This window comes from Bubalus kerabau, chromosome 15 (assembly GCF_029407905.1).
Source record: "Bubalus kerabau isolate K-KA32 ecotype Philippines breed swamp buffalo chromosome 15, PCC_UOA_SB_1v2, whole genome shotgun sequence".
Taxonomy (NCBI): Eukaryota; Metazoa; Chordata; class Mammalia; order Artiodactyla; family Bovidae; genus Bubalus; species Bubalus kerabau.
In genome coordinates, this window is record NC_073638.1 from 38,474,953 (window position 1) to 38,495,020 (window position 20,068).

Sequence of the window (20,068 nt, forward strand, 5' to 3'; positions counted from 1 at the left end):
TGGGATTTACATTTTTATCACTTTTCTGGGAAAAGGAGTTGTCCTGGCCATACTATGTATCAGAATATATTATAAAGCATGATAATTAAAATGGTGTAATACTCAGGATAAGATAGACTTCCCTGGTGGTCCAGTGGTTAAGAATCTGCCTGCCAGTGTAAGGGGCGCAAGTTCGATCTCTGGTCCGGGAAGATTCCTCATGCCTGTGTGCCACAACTACAGAGCCCGCGGACCCGAGAGCCTGTTCTCCATAACAAGAGAAGCCACCATGGTGAGAAGCCTGCACACTGCACACAGAGAAAGCCTGCATGCAGCGACAAAGACACAGTGCAGCCCAAAATAAATAAATGAAATCTAAATATAAAATAGAAAAACAGAAATATAAATCAGTGGCCCAGAGTGAAGAGTCCAGAAACTTTAGATAAGGGCTCATCAACAACTGAGGGAGAGGAAAGATCATGCAGCAAGTGGGGTTGGGATAACTTAACTGCAGTTTAAAAATATATAGGAGTCACATCTTATATCACACACATCAAATTCCCTCAAACAGCAAAACCTCAGAGTTAAGTAGAAAACAACCAGATCATAGGAAAGAAGTCAAGTGTTCTGATCTGTTAGAGAAACATTAATTTTTTCAGCTTTGAAACTATAAAAGCAATCACAAAAGTAACTAATTGAATAATATACCAACCAAAAACATCTGCATAATGGAAACAACAATGTTGAAATAGAACGGAAGAATGATGTGCGGGCCAAAACATGTCTCCCTCTAGTGTGACTGATGAATATTAATATCTATAGTACAAACAGACTTCCCAGGTGGTGTAGTGGTAAAGAATCTGCCTGCCAATGCAGGAGATGTGGGTTTGATCCCTGGGTCGGGAAGGTCCCCTGGAGAGGGGAATGGCAACCCACTCCATATTCTTGCCTGGAGAATTCCAGGGACAGAGGAGCCTGGTGGGCTACAGTCTATGAGGTCGCAAATAGTCAGACAGGACTGAGCCACTAAGCCTGAGCATAGTACCTACAGAGCTAATCTAAATCTGTAAAAACAAAACCTGACGATTCTAATAGGTAAGAAAGTTATAAACGGATAATTCATACCAGAAAAATGAAAATACAATGAAGGCATGGAGATATGTTTTGTCTTTTTACATTCAGAGAGGCAGCGTGGTGTGGGGGCGGGGGGAAAGGGGACTGGAAGAAACCGCTGGATGTGGCAGCAGCTTTGACTTCACCTCCCTTTGTAGTTACTAATCTGCAAAATGGGAGCATCCTCAGACCCACCCCGGGGCTTTTAGTGAGGAAACTGCTTATCATCATGACTGAGGAAACTGCTTATCATCATGACTGGCATTATACTGCTGCTGCTGCTGCTAAGTCGCCTCAGTCGTGTCCGACTCTGTGCGACCCCAGAGATGGCAGCCCACCAGGCTCCGCTGTCCTGGGATTCTCCAGGCAAGAACACTGGAGTGGGTTGCCATTTCCTTCTCCAATGCATGAAAGTGAAAAGTGAAAGTGAAGTCGCTCGGGCGCGTCCGACTCTTAGCGACCCCATGAACTGCAGCCTACCAGGCTCCTCCATCCATGGATTTTCCAGGCAAGAGTACTGGAGTGGGGTGCCACTGCCTTCTCCGGGCATTATACTATGACTTTGTAAATGCAGATTTCCTTCTCATTCAGCTTTTCTAAACAAAACTTTCAAAACAAGACGAAAGAAAAGAGGCAATTAAGGATTGTTATGGTCTTTCTATACCAATCTAGACTTACTATATCAATCTAAGTTACAAATCTGTATCAGTTAGACTCTCACTGAAGAATTGATGCTTTTGAACTGTGGTGCTGGAGAAGACTCTTGAGAGTCCCTTGGGTTGCAAGGAGATCAAACCAGTCAATCCTAAAGGAAATCAACCTTGAATACTCATTGGAAGGATTGTTGCTGAAGCTTTGATACTTGGCCACCTGATGCAAAGAGTTAAGTTATTGGAAAAGACCATGATGCTAGGAAAGATTGAAGGCAAAAGGAGAACTGAGCGGCAGACCATGCGATAGATAGCATCACCAACTCAATGGACATGAATTTGCACAAACTCCAGGAGACACTGAAGGACAGAGGATCCTGGAGTCCATGGGGTCGCAAAGAGTCTGACCAGACTTAGCAACTGAACAACAACCATCAGTGAGACTCAAGTCGCATTTTGTCCCTTTTGTTCATTTCAAATGATCTCCAATACAAAGCTTTCAAAGTTGCAGAAACTCAATCTTGACACTAGGTGGCGCCAGAGTCATTCACTAAGTTGAAGTTCTGTGTGGGTGGAGAAATGTTTCCGTGAGGTTTCTACCTTGGAAAACTGTATATAACCTGGAGGCATCTAGGGCTCCAGGTCCATCTGGCCCATTTAGATCTACTATTTGCTTCTCAGGTTCAAAGCCAGTCTTTTTTTTTTTACAATCCTGAGGAAATTAGTGGACTTGGACAGGTTCTCCAGGAGACTGGAGGGCTCTGAAACTTCCAGTCCTGATTTGAGAGAAAGATGCGTCTGGCCCCCTGGGAACCATGACTGAAAAGAGTAAGGGAGCACAGACCCTCCAGAGGCATGATTTTTGGAAAGGGTGAGGACCATGTCTCTATTTAACCTCTCATTTTTCTCGCAAACAGACCTGACTAAACACATGTTAATTAAACAGAATGGCTGGGAATAATTAAGGGGATGATTTACAGGATACATTATAAGAAAGGGAATAAAATTATTTTTAAAAGATTCAGTAATTCCTAACAGATTAAACTGGAGGAACTGGGTGGTGAAAATTCAGCACTGATTTGAGGAAAGCTGGGCATTTTCTACTCAGGTACTGGAGAACTCATGAAGGATGTGCGTTTTGCTCAGAATTTGTCTTTCTGGTCTCTACCTGTGCTCTGGGCTGTTGGAGCTGCAGCTTGATTTATTGAGCTAAACAAGTCAGCAGCTAATTTGTTCATTTGTGGCTGTCCTTTGAGAAGTGGTCCTGGGGATAAAGATGAAGATCATTGAAAAACAAGTCAGTTTTGCCGGGCAGGACCTCACAAAGTAGGTCACCCTGGCTTTCCACTGGCCCGAGGGAGGCTGGAATCCCATTAACCTCAATCGAGCAGGCTCACAAGGAGGGGCAGGGCTGTTTCTGCAAAGCAAAACTTGGCTGCATGTAGGCTTCCTAATTTGACTTCCTAATGAGATTTGGAAGAGGAAAGGGGAGACTGGGGTATGGGAAAACCAAAGGAAAATTCCTTTCCCTTAACAAGCTGGTAGCATGAGGGCAGAGGCTTTGGGAGTTTGGGGAATCAGTGTTTGCCATGGATCAATCCTGTTTCACTAGGGTCCCAGGAAGTCTGAGGGCTGGGTGAAGGGTGAAAAGGTGCCCCCAAATATTTTGTTCAAGTTTTCAGTAAGTCTCCTCTATCTTAAAAAAAAAAAAAAAGCTCCATCGATTCTTTCATCCTCCTGGACCTCCTGCCCAGTCTCTCTTCTTTCACAGCAAACTTCACAGAAGAGCTGTCTGCACTCACTGATTGCATAACCTCACCTTCTGGTCACATTTCACCCTGTTCCAGGCTGTGTCCCCTCTCCCCATTACTCAGCAGAAAGGATTCCCAGTAAGGTCACTGATGATGTTGATAAATCCAATAGGCATTGTGCAGCTCCAACCTTCCTTAATCTCTTAGTTACCCTGGACACAGCTGGTCACTCTCTCTCTCTCTTTTTTTTTTTTTTTGCTTGGCCACACTGCAAGGCTTGCAGGATCTTAGTTCCCCAACCAGAGGATGAACTCTCGCCCTTGGCAGTGAAAACGTAGAGTCCTAACCACTGGACCATCAGGGAATTCCACGCTCTCTCCTTGAATGCTTTCTTTCCTTGGTTTTCCTGATACCAAGCTTCCTTCCCTAATCTCCTTGCTACTCTGTTTTTGCTTCCTTTGCAGGCAAGTCCTCCTCAGCATTCAATATTAGAGCTCCCTTGGGACTCCATTCCAGGCCCTGGACTCTCATTCTCCGGCTCTGTCATCCACGTCCTTGTTGTTGGTTGTTTCCCACGCCTTGGTGACCCTCAATTTTATATATCAGTGCAGAATTCTCCCCCTGATGTCTTATAGTTAACTGTGTTAACACCTCCAATGTCTGGGTACTCTGTGGTGTTCGAGCCATGGGGGACACAGATACCAAACCCGCATTCCCCGAGGAGTGGAAATACTTGATACGCTACCCATGGACAGTGGGCAGTGCACCTCACCTAAGAGGCAGTACCGACTTGTATGACATGACTGGCATGTGGTGGCCAGTAGGTGGGCAGCTCCAAGTACAAGGCTAGGACCGGGGCTGGACGGGGCGTTGCTACTTACACGTTGAGAGGCTGCCAGGCTGGCCACTGAGCTTTGGCTTTGATGACAGTGAGGACCTCGTCGCTCTGTAAAAAAGGACCACAGGTATTTAGTGAGGAGAGCTGGGCTCAGGGAACAAGATGGCTTTGACATGGTGACGTTGTCCACCCTACACCCTTACCTGCTGCAGAGGCTCTACCTACCCAGGTGTGGAGACAGCCTGCTCCAGGGTGGGGGCACCCTGGAGTCTCGGCAGTCCTGTGAGGTGGGGCTGTGTCCAGGGTGCCTGGTGTGTGCTGAACACCAACGGGCCCACTGAGCCATACCTGAGGTTTCCATCTCAGACCCTTCCCCTTGGGAGCCAGGCTCTGACCTGCCCTCCGGTGGGGATGGCCAGACTGTGTCCAGGCTGGAGGGCAACTCATGCTCTCCGCGTCCAGGCACTGACGGGTCTGCTCCAGCCACACCTAACCTCGAGGAGCGTCACCCCCATGGCATCCCCTGCCATCAAGACTACACACACTGGATCAGACTCCCTTGGACAAGGAGGGCGAAGAGAAGCCTGAGCCCCACGCTCCTGGGCCATTCATGTTATCCTGCTCTATTTTGCTTTGGGCAGTGTGTAGGGCACTCTTAAAGCTTGAGAACCTAGGAGAATTTTTTGAAGAAGAATCTGATAATTAACATTGGGAAGGAGAGCCTTAATCACCAACATGAGGGAGAAAAATCAGAATGTTGTTAATCTTGCTTAGCTTCACTTCGAGGTTGGTTTGGGTTTTTATTCTCAATAACACATTGGGGCTGAGGGTTTCCATATGCTTTTCAAAGAGTAAGCATCCACAGGTGCCCAAATTCAGCTCTGGTGGGGGTTTCCCCAGAGCAGATTCAGCTGATCCCAGAGCCTGCCTTCCCCCGGCCTGGGCCCAGAAGCGCTCAGACAGCACCGTCCGTGCTCCACAGAAAAGCCCAGGATGTCACCAGCAGGGGCAGGAAGAGCTTTGATGCCGACTGAACGGTCTCTGAATTTCAGGAGGGCAGAGACTAGCTGCACTGGCCCACGGCTCTGCCTCAGTCCTTGGAGTTGTTCCTGGCAGTGGGTACCTAGCACATATTTGGGATGAATTGGTGAACTTCTCCTTAGTTGGTGGGTACCTTGCCCAGAAAATCCCACAGCCCCGAGGAAACCATATACAATGAGGAGGTCAGAGGTGCCTCCAGGCTCAGGCCCAAAGATTATAAAGAGCCTCTGGTTTGGAGCACCTAGTCTATAGCCAGGGAAGGATGGGAGGGTGGGAGATGCCTTAGAGGGGACAGTAACTCAGCTTGGCTTGGGCATCCACTGGGTGGGTGAGGCCCCCAGGGTACCCCCTCTCCCCAGAAGCTCGAAGCCTACTCCAAGCTCAAGCTTCCCTGGTTGGGGGCGGGTCCCCGCTTTTGGTCAGAAGAAACACTCTGTGGATACATAAACATCCCCACACTCACAGGTCTGCAGGGAGAGCATTTCCAAGTTCCAACTGAGCGTTTGACACTTCTCCTGGGAGATTGTTTTATTTGTTGACACTGTATCCCTCACTCACTCCTAGACACATATGCTGAGTGACCAAGGGAAACTGCCTGACGTGAAGTCACGTGTGAGACGTGACCTGTCTCCTGAAGGCCCAAGCTGTGATCGAGGTTTCCTGTGCTCAGCTCATACGTGTCCCACACTGAATTCTTTAGCTGCCCCCAGAATACGGCTGTTTCTCCAGCAGCCCCACTGAGCACATCCCCAAGCTGCCTGCATCTCTCCACCTCTCACCCCCTCACAGCTGCCAGGCTCCAAGATCCACTGTGTTCACAGTCTTAGCATCTCTTAAGTCCTTCCATGGTCTCCTCACTGGTTGCCCTGGCTCCAGCATCTTACTTTTCCCCAGACCACCCTCCACATTGGTGCAAAACTGACCACATTCACTGCCTGCCTAAACCCTGCAACAGCTCCCCATAACTTCCATGCTGACTTCCTTTTTCTTTTAAAAGTACGAATTCCTTTATTCCTCATCACAACAGTCTAACAGTAAATGTAGGTTGTGTGCTTTTATTTTTACATTTAAGTTATCCTTTTTAGGATATATCTTTCATCAGGACTCTGCTGCATTTAAACCTTGTCCTTCTAGTGAGAGGGTAAAATTGTATATGAATCTTATTCAGAGAACTTGGCTGCTTGTAGCAGACTAAAAGAACATGGAACTTAGGCAGGAGAGTGGAGAGCTTTTCCACAAACATATTTAAGCTTCTTCCCAGTACAAAAACATCCGCTGTTGCTTTTAGAGATAATTTTACAAATCAGAAGGTCTTACAGGATAGTCCAGCTGAAGTGTCAGCAAGTATTTTAAGTAAATCCCAATGACCTGAAATTCAAGTCCAGACTAGATATTTAGTGTTTTCTTTATTGCAGATATGAAGTCTTTAACCTGAGGTACAGAGTTGTCTTCTAGAATCTGTATGAGGCACAGGGACCTCAGTGGCAGTGACACGAGCTGTAGGAGCATCCAGGAAATTGAACACAGGGCCCTCCATCACCCCGGCACAGATTGCAGCTCCTACTGCCAACTGTGACCAGCCTCCTTCCACAATAACAAGGTGACTGGTCTGCACGACATTGGTTTCTATTGTTTCAATGTCCATCGGTCTGATGGTCTGCAAATGTATCAGCTCATATTCAAGTCCCTCTTTAGATAGCACTGCTGAGCTTCTAAGCAGTGGCTGACAGGTCTTGCATGAGAAGCTATGGTTGCATGTGTACCCTGCCTTTCTAGTTTGGCTTTTCCTATAGGGATCAGATAATCTTTTGACTGAGCTCCTGGGGAAGTACAAAAGGAACTTTATACATCAGTTCACCTCCAGCACCACCACTGGACTTACCCTGAATGGCAGATTTAATAAGTCCTTTTGCATCCTCTGAATTCCAGGGACTGACCGCCTTTAAGCCTGGGAGGTGCTCATACCAGGCAGCAAAGCACTGGGAGTGTTGGGCAGCTACGCCTGCGGGGGCGCCACTGGGCGCCCTGAAGACTAAGGGCACCGGCTGAAGGCCTCCTGACGTGTAACAGGTCTTGGTAGCTGAGTTTATAACCTAGTAAATGGCTTGCATAGGGAAACTGAAGGGCATAAATTCACAAATGGGCCTTAACCCAGCCAGAACTGCACCTACAGCAATTCCAGCAAAACCCGACTCAGATACGGGAGTATCCATGATCCTCTTATCTCCATATTCTTTCCACAGGCCTCGACTAACACTATCGTACAGGGCAACTTCTTCCCCAGGTAGAAATACCTTCCCAGCTCTTTCCATCTCTTCCTCCATACCTTGATTTATAGCCTCATGAACTCTCACCTGCAGTGTGGCCAGGGTGGTCTGGAGGAACCCCTCCTTAGCAGACCAGAGACCTGCTCAAGGAATCTCCGCACCAACCCAGCAACCATGGCCATCCTGACCATGTCCTCTGCCTGCTGCCGAAACCACAGTGATTTCTTAATTCCCAAGTTTCGCCTACATGGCCTGCATCATCTAGATTTTTCCTTTGATTTTTAATTTCAGAATAATACATGCTTTTTGTGGGAAAATTTAGCATCACAGACGCACAGTGTAAATGCTGAGCTCTCCACTCTAGCATCTATCCTGCCTTCTGCCACCTCCCTCTCCAGCATGTTACAGTGTGGTACATATCATCCCAGATCTTTTACTATACTTAGGTACAACACGCGTGTGTGTGTGCATGAACATTAGATACAACCTTTCCCACAAAAACTGCATCATATTGAAATCTCATTCTGCACCATGATTTTTACATTTTCCCCTTACTATCATATCATGAAAAACTTATCTTGTCGGTACCTATGGCATCAGAGCTTTCCTTTTGTTGATTTTGAAAGTGTTTGAGATTCTCAAATTAGGGTAAGCCAGGTCAAGAATAAGAAAAAAGAAATCCAAGCATGAGATCCAAGCTATGAGATACTGTCTGATGACAGTCCTTTTGCCCTTGAAGAAATACTTTGCTAAAAAAAGTAGGGACTTTCCTGGTGGTGCAGTGGATAAGAATCTGCCTGCCAGTGCAGGGGACTTGGGTTTGATCCCTGATCTGGGAAGATCCCACATGCTGCAGAGCAACTAAGCCCATGCTCTACAACTGCTAAACCTGTGTGTTCTAGGGCCCACAAGCTACCACAGCTGAAGCTCTCACTCCTATAGCCTGTGCTCTGCAACAAGAAGCCACAGTGAGAAGCCTGAGCACTGCCAAGATGAGCAGCCCTCGCTCCCCACAACTAGAGAAAGCCCACATGCAGTAAGGAAGACCCAGTGCAACCAAATAAATAAAAAAAAGTCAATGTGGGTGTAGTTACGGGGCCACTAGGTTAGCTGGCTGGCCCTGCAGACATACCTTGTATTACAACGAAAACTTGGTTGTCAAGTTGCAACTAATGACATTGATTTTGCCTTTGTAGTATATAACTCAGAAATTGTTGAGGCTCGCCATTAGTGTTTATTTATGGTACTGGCATTCCATCTGTATCTTTTAGAGCCATGGAGGCTCCAAGGATGGTTGTCCACGTGTGCAGGCCTTAGAACAGCTACTTCCTGCCCACTGTTTGATCTTATGGTTACATGCCATCTGCATGATTGTGTTATCCAATGAAATAAGAGCACAGGAACCATTTGGAAAAATGTATTTGAGAAACTAAACATTTTTCTTTCTTTTTCAGAAAAAATGTTTCATTCATTTATTTATTTTGCTGCACCTGGTCTTAGTTGTGGCATATGAGATCTATTTCCCTGACCAGGGCTCGAACCTGGGCTCCCTGCATCAGGAGTACAGAGTCTTAGCCACTGGGCCACCAGGGAAGTCCTTAAATATTTTCTTAAAGTAGAACCAAAGCTTTTCAGGATTGGAGAGAATCTGGCCACAGCCAAATCCAAGTGCTGTGGATACTTAGTAAATTGGTGGAAAAGCAAAGCCACACCATTTTTTTTTTTTTTTAATGTATGTGTAGAATTCTATAGCATGGATGTTCTCTTATTTAGCTGGTATTATTGGTGGATATTTGTTTCTATACATGATGCTCTACTGAACACTTGTGAATGTACTTCTTTATAAGTTCCTATGTCATAAATTTCCAAGAATGATCAAACAATGAAGCAAATTGACAATTTTGGTGGCACCTACCAAACTGTCCTCCAAATGTCTGTACCAACTGATACTTCTTCAAGTACATATGTGTGCCAATGTTTTTACAACTTTGGTCACACTGTATACTATCAATCTTTTTCATCTTTACTAATCCAGCAGGCAGGAAAGTAGCATGGTTGCAGACATAAGCCCTAGTTATTATACCTGAATTCAAACCCTGACTGCACCATGACTAGCTCTGTGTCTTTTAGTGAGACTCTGACTTCCTTTAGCTTTCTCATCTCTGAAATGTTGAGTTAAAAAGTGTGTCTACCGCATAGTGTTATTAGGGGGACAAAATGACATAATTCAAGTAATGTGCTAATCCTGTGCCTGTATTAGCATCAATACTAGTTACTATTCTTATTCTTTTTTTATTTAGATAAAAAATTATTGATTTTTATTTATTTGGCTGCACTGGGTCTTAGTTGCAACATGGAGGATCTAGTTCCCCTATCAGGGATCAAACCTGGTAGTGAGAGTCTTAGCCACTGGACCACAAGAAAAGTCCCTATTCTTATTCACATTTAGGCCACGCTGGTATTAGAACCGATTTGTACCGCCTGAGTACAGAGAATGGAGTACCCAGGGACAGCTGCAAAGCCGTGAAGCCTCAGGAGAACGTCCCCTTATTTAAAGGTTCGTGTAGCTGGGAGAGCCTTGGATGGGGCACTGGGGGACCAGGTATTTTACATTCTGAAGACTGAAGGACCTAAATTCAGAGCAAGCAACCCAAACTTCAGACTTAAATGAAAAACTCCTTTAACAAGTCTCTAAGGCCCAGAAAGGATCTTTCAAGAATCCTTATAGCCCTTATCCATCTCCCACAGGAGTGTTTTCAAACAAAGTATTTCAGGGCACTCACAGTTCACATCTCATCTGCATGATGTTAGCACTTTCTTAGAACTATGCCAATTAAAATAAAAGTCCTCCAAGAAAGGACAGGGTACTCATGTCCACCTTCACAGGGATGCGTTCTCTCATTTTGCTTTTGTAAACATATTGTAATGGTCTTACAGCTGTACTCACACTTCCATCTGCACGAACCAAATGGGAATCACACAGCCTAAATCAGGCCAGGGGCTGAGGTCAGGTTTGGAGAAAGGGGGGTTTGTGGAAACAGGTCTGGGACAGGTCAGAGGCAGAAATCACATGGATATCAAGAGATGTCAAGTCTGAGTAGAGCAGAGAGGCAGAATGTGGCTCTGGGGGGGCCAGGGAGGTTTCTCTGAACAAGCCTTACCCCACACTGGCCCTCCATGCCCTCCAGAACCAGCTCCAGAAGCAGGAAAGCTCGGTCATCTCATCCACGCTCACAGTAACACGTGAGGCTGTCCCCTCCACCCTGCCTCACTCTTCACCTCCTCTTTGTTCCTATACCTTCCCGGCTCCTATCTTTTGCCTTTGTCTCACAGTCTTGAACTACAACCTGCTTCCTCATTCTAAGGCCCTCTATGCTCTGGGCAGCACCGAGGCTAAGCTTCCTCACCATCGCAGGTCCTGCCCCTAGATCAGCAAGAAGAGAAATGGGATGCAATCCACATGACAGAGCAGAAGGAACGGAAACAAGTAGAAACAAACAATGGCCACAGGAATCTAGTTTCTAGGTGCTAGGCACCTTGCGAATTACCTGATATCTAGTATCTTGTTCCCTGGAGAAGGAAATGGCAACCCAGTCCAGTATTCATACCTGGAGAACCCCATGGACAGAGGAGCCCGGCGGGCTACTGTCTGTCTATGGTGTCGCAAAGAGTCAGACATGACTGAAGCAACTTAGCATGCAGTATCTCATTAAATTCTTAGGACGCATCCTCAAGGAAGGTATATACTTTCTAATCCTCAGAAACACATTTCTTTGGCCAAATTAGGTACAGGTTAGTCAATGGCAGGTCTAGAGTTCAAACCTCAGCCTGACTCTGGAGACCACATTTGTCAGCCTGTGAATGCAGGTGGAGGGGGCAGGAGGGTGAGGCTCTCTTGGATAAGGCCCCACACCTGCTTCTTGCCCCCCACATTCCCCCCCTCCTCACCCCCACCGGGCTTCTGCTGTCCTTCAGGGCATGTCCTAACCTACCCTGAGTTCTGAAAATTGCAGCCTCATGGGTGGGGGTGGAGGAGGAGGAGGAAGCATTCTCATACAGTTTCACAATGCTGTTCATGTTAATGCTGTCCTGAGAACTGCTTCTGCCAAAGAAGGGGGAGGACAGGGTCCTTGAGTTGGAGAGACACCACTGCTACTAAAGGGAAGGGAAGCCGATGACCCTAAATGCGTTTCCCCATGTATCAGCTCGCTTCTTAGGAAAACCTTTGGGAATTGCTACCATTTCCTTCTGCAGATGAGGAAACTGAGGGCCAGGGAGGTCAAGTGACTTGTAAAGACCATCCAGTAATCATGGTTCCTATACAGACGTGCCTGACTCCAAAGCTCAAGCTCTTTCCACTTTCCCTCACGATTCCTCCTCTCCAGCTCCCTCTCACCACTGCCCCCTACCCCCCCCATTTTGCTTGTTTTTCAGTGAGACCATGGCTGCCCCTGGTTGATAGTTTTCTCCACGGAGCCCTTGCTGTGAGGCACAGCGTCACTCGATTCCCTCTGGAAGGGCAGCGCCTGTCGTCTTGCGTAAAGACCCAGTGAGCCATGTTTGGCTCCATTATTTGCTTCTACCCTTTCCCAGAGTTTCCACTAACCACCCATAAAAAATATCAGTCCTGATGGCTTCCACTTCTGAGGGGGACTTTTTCATCCTTGCATGAATGTCCTCGTGAGGAGCAGCAGGAAATGAGCCTTTTTATGAGGTGATAATGGAGCCAGAGCATCTTTAAAATCAATTGTGCCTAACACGTCCTCCCATCATTTCAACAGGTTCTGGGTTTAGTGGGTCATAAATAAAAACAGACAGCTCACATTCAGGGAGCTCTACAGTTTGCCCATGGTCTCCTGTGGGCTGTACCATAGTCCTCTGAGGAAGGCAGGCAAGTGGTCCCCCTTTCTCACAGGAAGTGAGTGAGACTCGCCTCTCTCCCTGCCAAAGGTCAGTGCCCAGCTTGTAGCTTCCATGACCGTCTGACACAGCTGCTCACTCCCTCTGCCTTGAAACACCTTCTGGCCTAGCTCCTGCTGCCTCTTCATTTTCTCCTCACCTCGTTCCTTCTCAGCCTCCTGTGCTGACCCTCTTCATCTTTCTGCAAACACTGAAGTGTCCCTGGCCTCAAGCTCTCCATGCTCTTCTCTTTTCTAGCCACACTGCCTTAGCGATCTCTCTTGTCCCATGCCTTGAAATATGAGTTATGTATATACTGAAGACTCCTAAACTGTCATCTTCACCTCATCCCCGCCTCTGAACTCCAGCTTGTATACCAGCTGCCTAACACTTTCATCTGGATGTTGAACTGGTATCTCAAATTCAGTGTGTCTGAAACCAAGTTCCTGATCTTCCCCTCCTCAAACCTGTGTGTGTGCTCAGTCACTCAGTTGTGTCCAATTCTTTTGTGACCCTGTGGACAATAGCTCACCAGGCTCCTCTGTCCATGGGCTTCTCTAGGCAAGAATACTGGAGTGGGTAGCCATTCTCTTCTCCAGGAGATCTTCTCCACCCAGGCAGCGAACCCAGGTCTCCTGCATTGCAGGCAGATTCTTTACTGTCTGAGCCACCAGGGAAGATGCCCTCCTCTCCAAATCTGGCTTCTCTCATTGTACACATCGCATTAAATGGCAAAGCCATCCTTCTAGTTTATCAACCTTGATGCTTCTCTCACTCCACATCAGACCCTTCAGCACATCTGTCAACTGCACTTCTAAAACGCATTTTTGAGCCAACAACTGTGTATCACCATTGTTGGAGCAGGGGCTGGACTGCACCTCCCTGTGTCCCTGGCAGCATCTTGGTCCAAGCCACGTGGCATCATCATTAGCTGGGATTAAATGTGTTGCAACTGCTTCCTGGCTGGTCTCTCTGCCTCTTCCCTCACCTTCTTCCAGGCTCTTCTTCACGCAGTAGCCGCATCATGCCGTTTTTCTGGTCAAAATCCTCTACTGGCGTCACGTTGCACAGGAAATGGGGACCTTGGCCATGGCCCCCATGGCCCCTCATGATCTGCTCTGCCTCCCTGTTACCTCACCAGCTTCCTCTTTTATTACTCCCCCTTTTGCTCACTTTGCTCCAGCCACCTAGACATCTCCTCAGATATGCTAGACACACTTAGCATTTGCAGGTCCCTGAGCCTGGGGAGATGTCCTCTTAGATACCAGAGCACTCATTCCTCTGCCTCCTCTAGGTCTTTGCTCAAATGTCACCTTCTCAGTGAGGCCTCTGCTGACCACACGATTCAAAAATAGCAATTCCCTGCCCCTTCCTCAACCTGGCACCCTGCTCTCACTTTATCTGATTGTCTTTTCTCCGTAACATTTGTCACCATCTGGAATACTAAGATCCCCTGGAGGAGGGCATGGCAGCCCACTCCAGTATTCTTGCCTGGAGAATCCCCATGGACAGAGGAGCCTGGCGAGCTACAGTCCATAGGGTTGTGAAGAGTTTGACATGACTGAAGCGACTTAACGCACACAGTATCCTATGCATTTTGCTTTCTTACTTTTTATCTTTTCTACTTTTACTAGAATAGGCATTTTCTATGGGCAAAGGCTTTGTCTATTCTGCTCACTCACTGCTGTACTATCAGTGTTTAGAGTATGCTCAATCAATCTTTGCTTTTTTTTTTTAAGTTTTTTTTTTTTTTTTTTTTTTTGATGTGGACGACTTTTAAAGTCTTCACTGAGTTTGTTACAATATTGTTTCTGTTTTGTTTTGGTTTTTTTGGGGCACAAGACAAATGCGATCTTAGTTCCCCAACCAGGGATCGAACCCACATCCCCTGCATTGGGAGAGATGTCTTAACCTCTGGACCACTAGAGAGGTCCCAGTCTTTGCTGTTTGAATGAGAGGCTGTGATGAGGAAGCGTCTGGTGTCTTTTTGAGTCCCAGGACTCTATGGCACAGTGTGGAGCCAGAGCTGAGTAAAGTGACATCAACAGACATGGGCACTGAGCTAGTGGGCACTGGGTGAGCTGTGGCGAGTGCCGACCAGAGACCTGGCGCTAATAAAAGGAAGAGGAAGGGATAGGGCCTCCTTAGGACCCACAGTCAGCTGCAAGGCTCTGAGTCTGCCTCAGATGCACGCCCCAGTGACCTAGGCTGACTGTTGATAAGTGCCGAGAGCCCATCTTGCACGCCGGAGGCTGCTGCCATCGTAAGCTACTGTCTGATCAGCTATTTAAAAGCCAGAGAAGGTATCTGAAGCCCATTAACAGACCTGTAAGAAGGTGATGTGGTTTCACAGAAGCATTTCAAATTCAATTTCTTTTTATTTCTTTTCAAACACAGTCTGTAATTCTGATAGGAAAATTGCATAATGCCTGTAGATAATAATTTTCCCGCAAGATGGTTTTGTGAAAGCAGCTTGGTATTTCTGATACAGGAGAGGAAGGGCCCATCAGAGAGAGCCGCCTGGGCCTGCCCACTGCCCTTGCACCCACACCTGTCTCTGGCACTCTGAGGACAGGCATCACCCCATGACCTGAGGGAGAGGTCAGCCTTCTGTGTGCCTCTGTTACCACAGGCATCAATTCAGCTTGCTCTTTGGTGACCAAAGTGCCAATCCTGGGCTTAACCTCCCTTTTGGACTTTCATGTATCCATTAGGATTATAAAAGTCTGCCTCTCCTCCGATTCAACAGGGAGCTGAAGGGGTAGATGGGGCCTGTCTGTGCTTCCCATCCCAGCCCCTCTTCCCCACCTTCTGCCCTATCTCCAGCACTTAGAAAAACATTAGTGCTGGGGTCGGAGCAGAGAAGTAAGAAAGGGGCTGGGCCAGGAAAGATTCTGACATCAGCCAGGGGAGAGCAGGCTGAGCTGGGCTGTCTCCTCCCAACAGGTGGGGGCTCCAAGGAAGTCAGGCTGGAGCCAGGGAAGGGGGAAGAGCCAAGCCAGCACCTGTAAGGCAACCTGTAAGGGCCTTAACCCTAACCCTGGCCCTGGGAGCATCTTGGGGCCGGGGGTGTGTCTTAAAGGTGCAGCATTTGACATCGCTTGCTCCTCTTCCCTGTCTCCCCCTCCCCACATTCCTCTGAAGACAGTTCCCATCTAGTCCTGGGAGCCATTATGAGGGCAGGGGCTGGACTGTGTTCCCCTCTGTGTCCCCAGCACTGGCTGGTCTGGGGAGTGATACAGGAGATAATTAAGAATGAATAATGGATTAGTTAATTAAACAATTAATTAATGACAAGCTAGAGGAAGCCTCTGGTCTTCACTGCCCTCTCAGGGGTTCTTAGGGGCACCCTTGCAAGTGCTATGAATTTGGATGCTGCCGCAGGGCTTCTGAGTAGACAGTGAGGATTCTGCTGACTATGGTGGGGGAGTACTCTGTAGGAGGGCAGGCAGGACCCAGGGAGGCCGGTCAGGTGACACGGGATCATGAGAGAGCAATGGCAGGGGTGGGAAGATGTCAGATGCAAGACATTATTTTAAAAGGAGAAGCAACAGGATCTGCTGGTGGATTGGACGTGGGGTGTAAAACAGAGGGGTCAAGGATGACTCTGGGTGGAGGTGTCATGTAGGCAGTTGGATACATGAGGCTGGGGTTCAATGGAGTAGTCCAGGCAGGAGGTGAATTTGAAAGTCATTAGTGTATAGGTGTTAGTTCTAGAAGGTCTTGTAGGTCATCATAGAACTGTTCAACTTCAGCTTCTTCAGCATTACTGGTTGGGGCATAGACTTGGATTACTGTGATACTGAATGGTTTGCCTTGGAAATGAACAGAGATCATTCTGTTGTTTTTGAGATTGCATCCAAGGACTGCATTTCAGACTCTTTCGCTGACTATGAGGGCTACTCAATTTCTTCTAAGGGATTCTTGCCCACAGTCATAGATATAATGGTCATCTGAGTTAAATCCACCCATTCCAGTCCATTGAATGGATTCCAGTCCATCCAGTTCATTGATTCCTAAAATGTCGATGTTCACTCCTGCCATCTCCTGTTTGACCACTTCCAATTTGCCTTGATTCATGGACCTAACATTCCAGGTTTGTATGCAATATTGTACTTTACAGCATCAGACTTTACTTCCATCACTGGTCACATCCACAACTGGGTATTGTTTTTGCTTTGATTCTGTCTCTTCATTCTTTCTGGAGTTATTTCTCCACACTTCTCCAGTAGCATATTGGGCACCCACCGACCTGGGGAGTTCATCTTTCAGTGTCCTTTCTTTTTGCCTTTTTATACTGTTCATGGGGTTCTCAAGGCAAGAATACTGAAGAGGTTTGCCATTCCCTTCTCCAGTGGACCACATTTTGTCAGAACTCTCCACCAAGACCCGTCCATCCTGGGTGGCCCTACACGGCATGACTCATAGTTTCATTGAGTTAGATAAGGCTGTGGTCCATGTGATCAGTTTGATTAGTTTTCTGTGACTGTGGTTTTCATTCTGTCTGCCCTCTGATGGATAAGGATAAGAGGCTTATGGAAGCTTCTTGATGGGAGAGACTGAGTGGGACACTGGGTCTTTTTCTGATGGGCAGGGCCATACTCAGTAACTCTTTAATCCAATTTTCTGTTGTTGGGTGGGGCTGTATTCCCTCTCTGTTGTTTGACCTGAAGCCAAACTATGGTGGAGGTAATGAAGTTAATGGCGACCTCCTACAAATGGTCGGGTGCACTCACTTCCCCAGTCAGTGCCCCAGACCCTGCAGCAGGCCACTGCAGACCCACACCTCCTCCAGAGACTGGAATGCAAAAGTAGGAAGTCAAGAGATACCTGGAGTAACAGGAAAATTGGGCCTTGGAGTACAAAACAAAGCAGGGCAAAGTCTAACAAGGTTTTGTCAAGAGAACCCACTGGTCATAGCAAACACCCTCTTCCAACAACACCAAGAGAAGACAACACGTGGACATCACCAGATGTCAATACTGAAATCAGATGGATTATATTCTTTGCAGCCAAAGATGGGGAAGCTCTATACAGTCAGCAAAAATAAGACCGGGAGCTAACTGTGGCTCAGATCATGAACTACTTATTTCCAAACTCAGACTTAAATTAAAGAAAGTTGGAAAACACCAGGCCATTCAGGTATGACATAAATCAAATCCTTTATGATTATACAGTAGAAGTGACAAATATATTCAAGGGATTAGATCTGATAGAGTGCCTGAAGATCTATGGGTGGAGGTTTGTGACATTGTACAGTAGGCAGGGATCAAGACCATACCCAAGAAAAAGAATTGCAAAAGGCCTCTGATGAGGCCTTATAAATAGCTGAGAAAAGAAGAGAAGCTAAAGGCAAAGAAGAAAAGGATAAATATACCCACCTGAATGCAGAGTTCTGAAGAATAGCAAGGAGAGATAAGAAAGCCTTCCTAAGTAATCAGTGCAAAGAAATACAGGAAAACAACAGAGTGGGAAAGACTAGAGATCGCTTCAAGAAAATTAGAGATACCAAGGGAACATTTCATGCAAAGATGGGCACAATAAAGGACAGAAATGGTATGGACCTAACAGAAGCAGAAGATATTAAGAAGAGGTGGCAAGAATACACAGAAGAACTATACAAAAAAAACCCTTCATGACCCAGATAACCACAATGGTGTGATCACTCACCTCGAGCCAGATATCTTGGAATGTGAAGCCAAGTGGGCCTTAGGAAGCATCAGTATGAACAAAGCTAGTGGAGGTGATGGAATTCCAGTTGAGCTATTTCAAATCCTAAAAGATGATGCTGTGAAAGTGCTGCATTCAATATGCCAGCAAATTTGAAAAACTCAGCAGTGGCCACAGTACTGGAAATTTTTTCATTCTAATCCCAAAGAAAGGCAATGCCAAAGAATGCTCAAACTACCGCACAATTGCACTCATCTCACACGCTAGCAAAGTAATGCTCAAAATTCTCCAAGCCAGGCTTCAGCAATATGTGAACCGTGAACTTCCAGATGTTCAAGATGGTTTTAGAAAAGGCAGAGGAACCAGAGATCAAATTGCCAACATCCATTGGATCACTGAAAAAGCAAGAGAGTTTCAGAAAAACATCTACTTTTGCTTTATTGACTACGCCAAAGCCTTTGACTGTGTGGATCACAAGAAACTGTGGAAAATTCTTAAAGAGATGGGAATACCTGACCACCTGACCTGCCACCTGAGAAATGTGTATGCAGGTCAAGAAGCAACTGGACACGTTAGAACTGGACATGGAACAACAGACTGGTTCCAAATCGGGAAAGAAGTACATCAAGGCTGTATACTGTCACTCTTCTGATTTAACTTGTATGCAGAGTACATCATGTGAAATGCCAGGCTGGATGTAGCACACGCTGGAATCAAGATTGCCGGGAGAAATATCAATAACCTCAGATATTCAGATGACACCATCATTATGGCAGAAAGCGAAGAAGAACTGAAGAGCCTCTTGATGACAGTGAAAGAGGAGAGTGAAAAAGTTGGCTTAAAACTCAACATTCAGAAAACTAAGATCATGGTATCTGGTCCCATCACTTCATGGCAAATAGATGGGGAAACAGTCGAAACAGTGGCTGACTTTATTTTTCTGGGCTCCAAAATCACTGCAATTGGTGACTGCAGCCATGAAGTTAAAAGATGCTTGCTCCTCAGAAGAAAAGCTATGACCAACCTAGACAACGTACTAAAAAAACAAGACATTACTTTGCCAACAAACGTCCATCTAGTCAAAGCTGTGGTTTTTCCAGTAGTCATGTATGGATGTGAGAGTTGGACTATAAAGAAAACTGAATGCTGAAGAATTGATGCTTTTGAACTGTGGTGCTGGAGAAGACTTTTGAGAGTCTCTTGGACTGCAAGAAGATCCAACCAGTCAATCCTAAAGGAAGTCAGTCCTGAATATTCACTGGAAGGACTGATGCTGAAGCTGAATCTCCAATACTTTGGCCACCTGATTCGAAGAACTGACTCACTAGAAAAGACCCTGATGCTGGGAAAGATTGAAGGCAGGAGGAGAAGGGGATGACAGAGAATGAGATGGTTGGATGGCATCACCGACTCAATGGACATGAGTTTGAGTAAGCTCTGGGAATTGGTGATGGACAGGGAAGCCTGGTGTGCTGCAGTCCATGGGGTTGCAGAGATTCAGACACAACTGAACTGAACTGAACTGAGTGTATGGGTGCTTGTCCAAGTCAAGAGGCAGAGAACCTGGGCATTGAGTGTAGATAGACAAGAGGGTGGGAAGAGCCAGAGAGGGAACAGCCAGAGAGACAGGAGGATACTAGAACCTGCCCCCAGGGCCTCTTCCGAGCCCTTGTGCTGCCTCCACTGCCCCCACTCACTGCCCCCAGGTACTTGTAGAGTCCCACACTGCAGCCAGACCTGGTACCCACTCACTCTGCCACCACTGCCCCTCTGGTCACTTCTGGAAATTCAACTGAAGAAAGGGCTTCCTTGATAACTCAGTTGGTAAAGAATCCACCTGCAATGCAGGAGACCATGGTT

General features: G+C 46.7%; 1 protein-coding gene, 1 long non-coding RNA gene, 1 other non-coding gene and 1 pseudogene across 12 annotated transcripts in view; 1 reads left to right on the forward strand and 3 right to left on the reverse strand.

Annotated features, from left to right (window-relative positions):
• The window catches only part of SPON1 (spondin 1), a 361,745-nt gene that overhangs the window by 14,628 nt on the left and 327,049 nt on the right, over window positions 1-20,068 (reverse strand). For all 10 annotated transcript variants that reach the window (XM_055548546.1, XM_055548551.1, XM_055548552.1 and 7 more), the window contains one exon: window positions 4,375-4,439. In XM_055548546.1, the coding sequence (XP_055404521.1) occupies window positions 4,375-4,439 (65 nt within the window). The remainder of the gene's footprint in view (window positions 1-4,374; window positions 4,440-20,068) is intronic.
• LOC129628922 (uncharacterized) lies at window positions 5,197-6,154 on the forward strand. The gene is made up of 2 exons (XR_008702995.1): window positions 5,197-5,497; window positions 5,937-6,154. It is a non-coding gene; the product is annotated as an uncharacterized LOC129628922 (long non-coding RNA).
• Window positions 6,759-7,821, reverse strand: LOC129628920 (pyruvate dehydrogenase E1 component subunit beta, mitochondrial-like; annotated as a pseudogene).
• TRNAR-CCU (transfer RNA arginine (anticodon CCU)) lies at window positions 9,160-9,232 on the reverse strand. The gene has a single exon. It is a non-coding gene; the product is annotated as a tRNA-Arg (tRNA).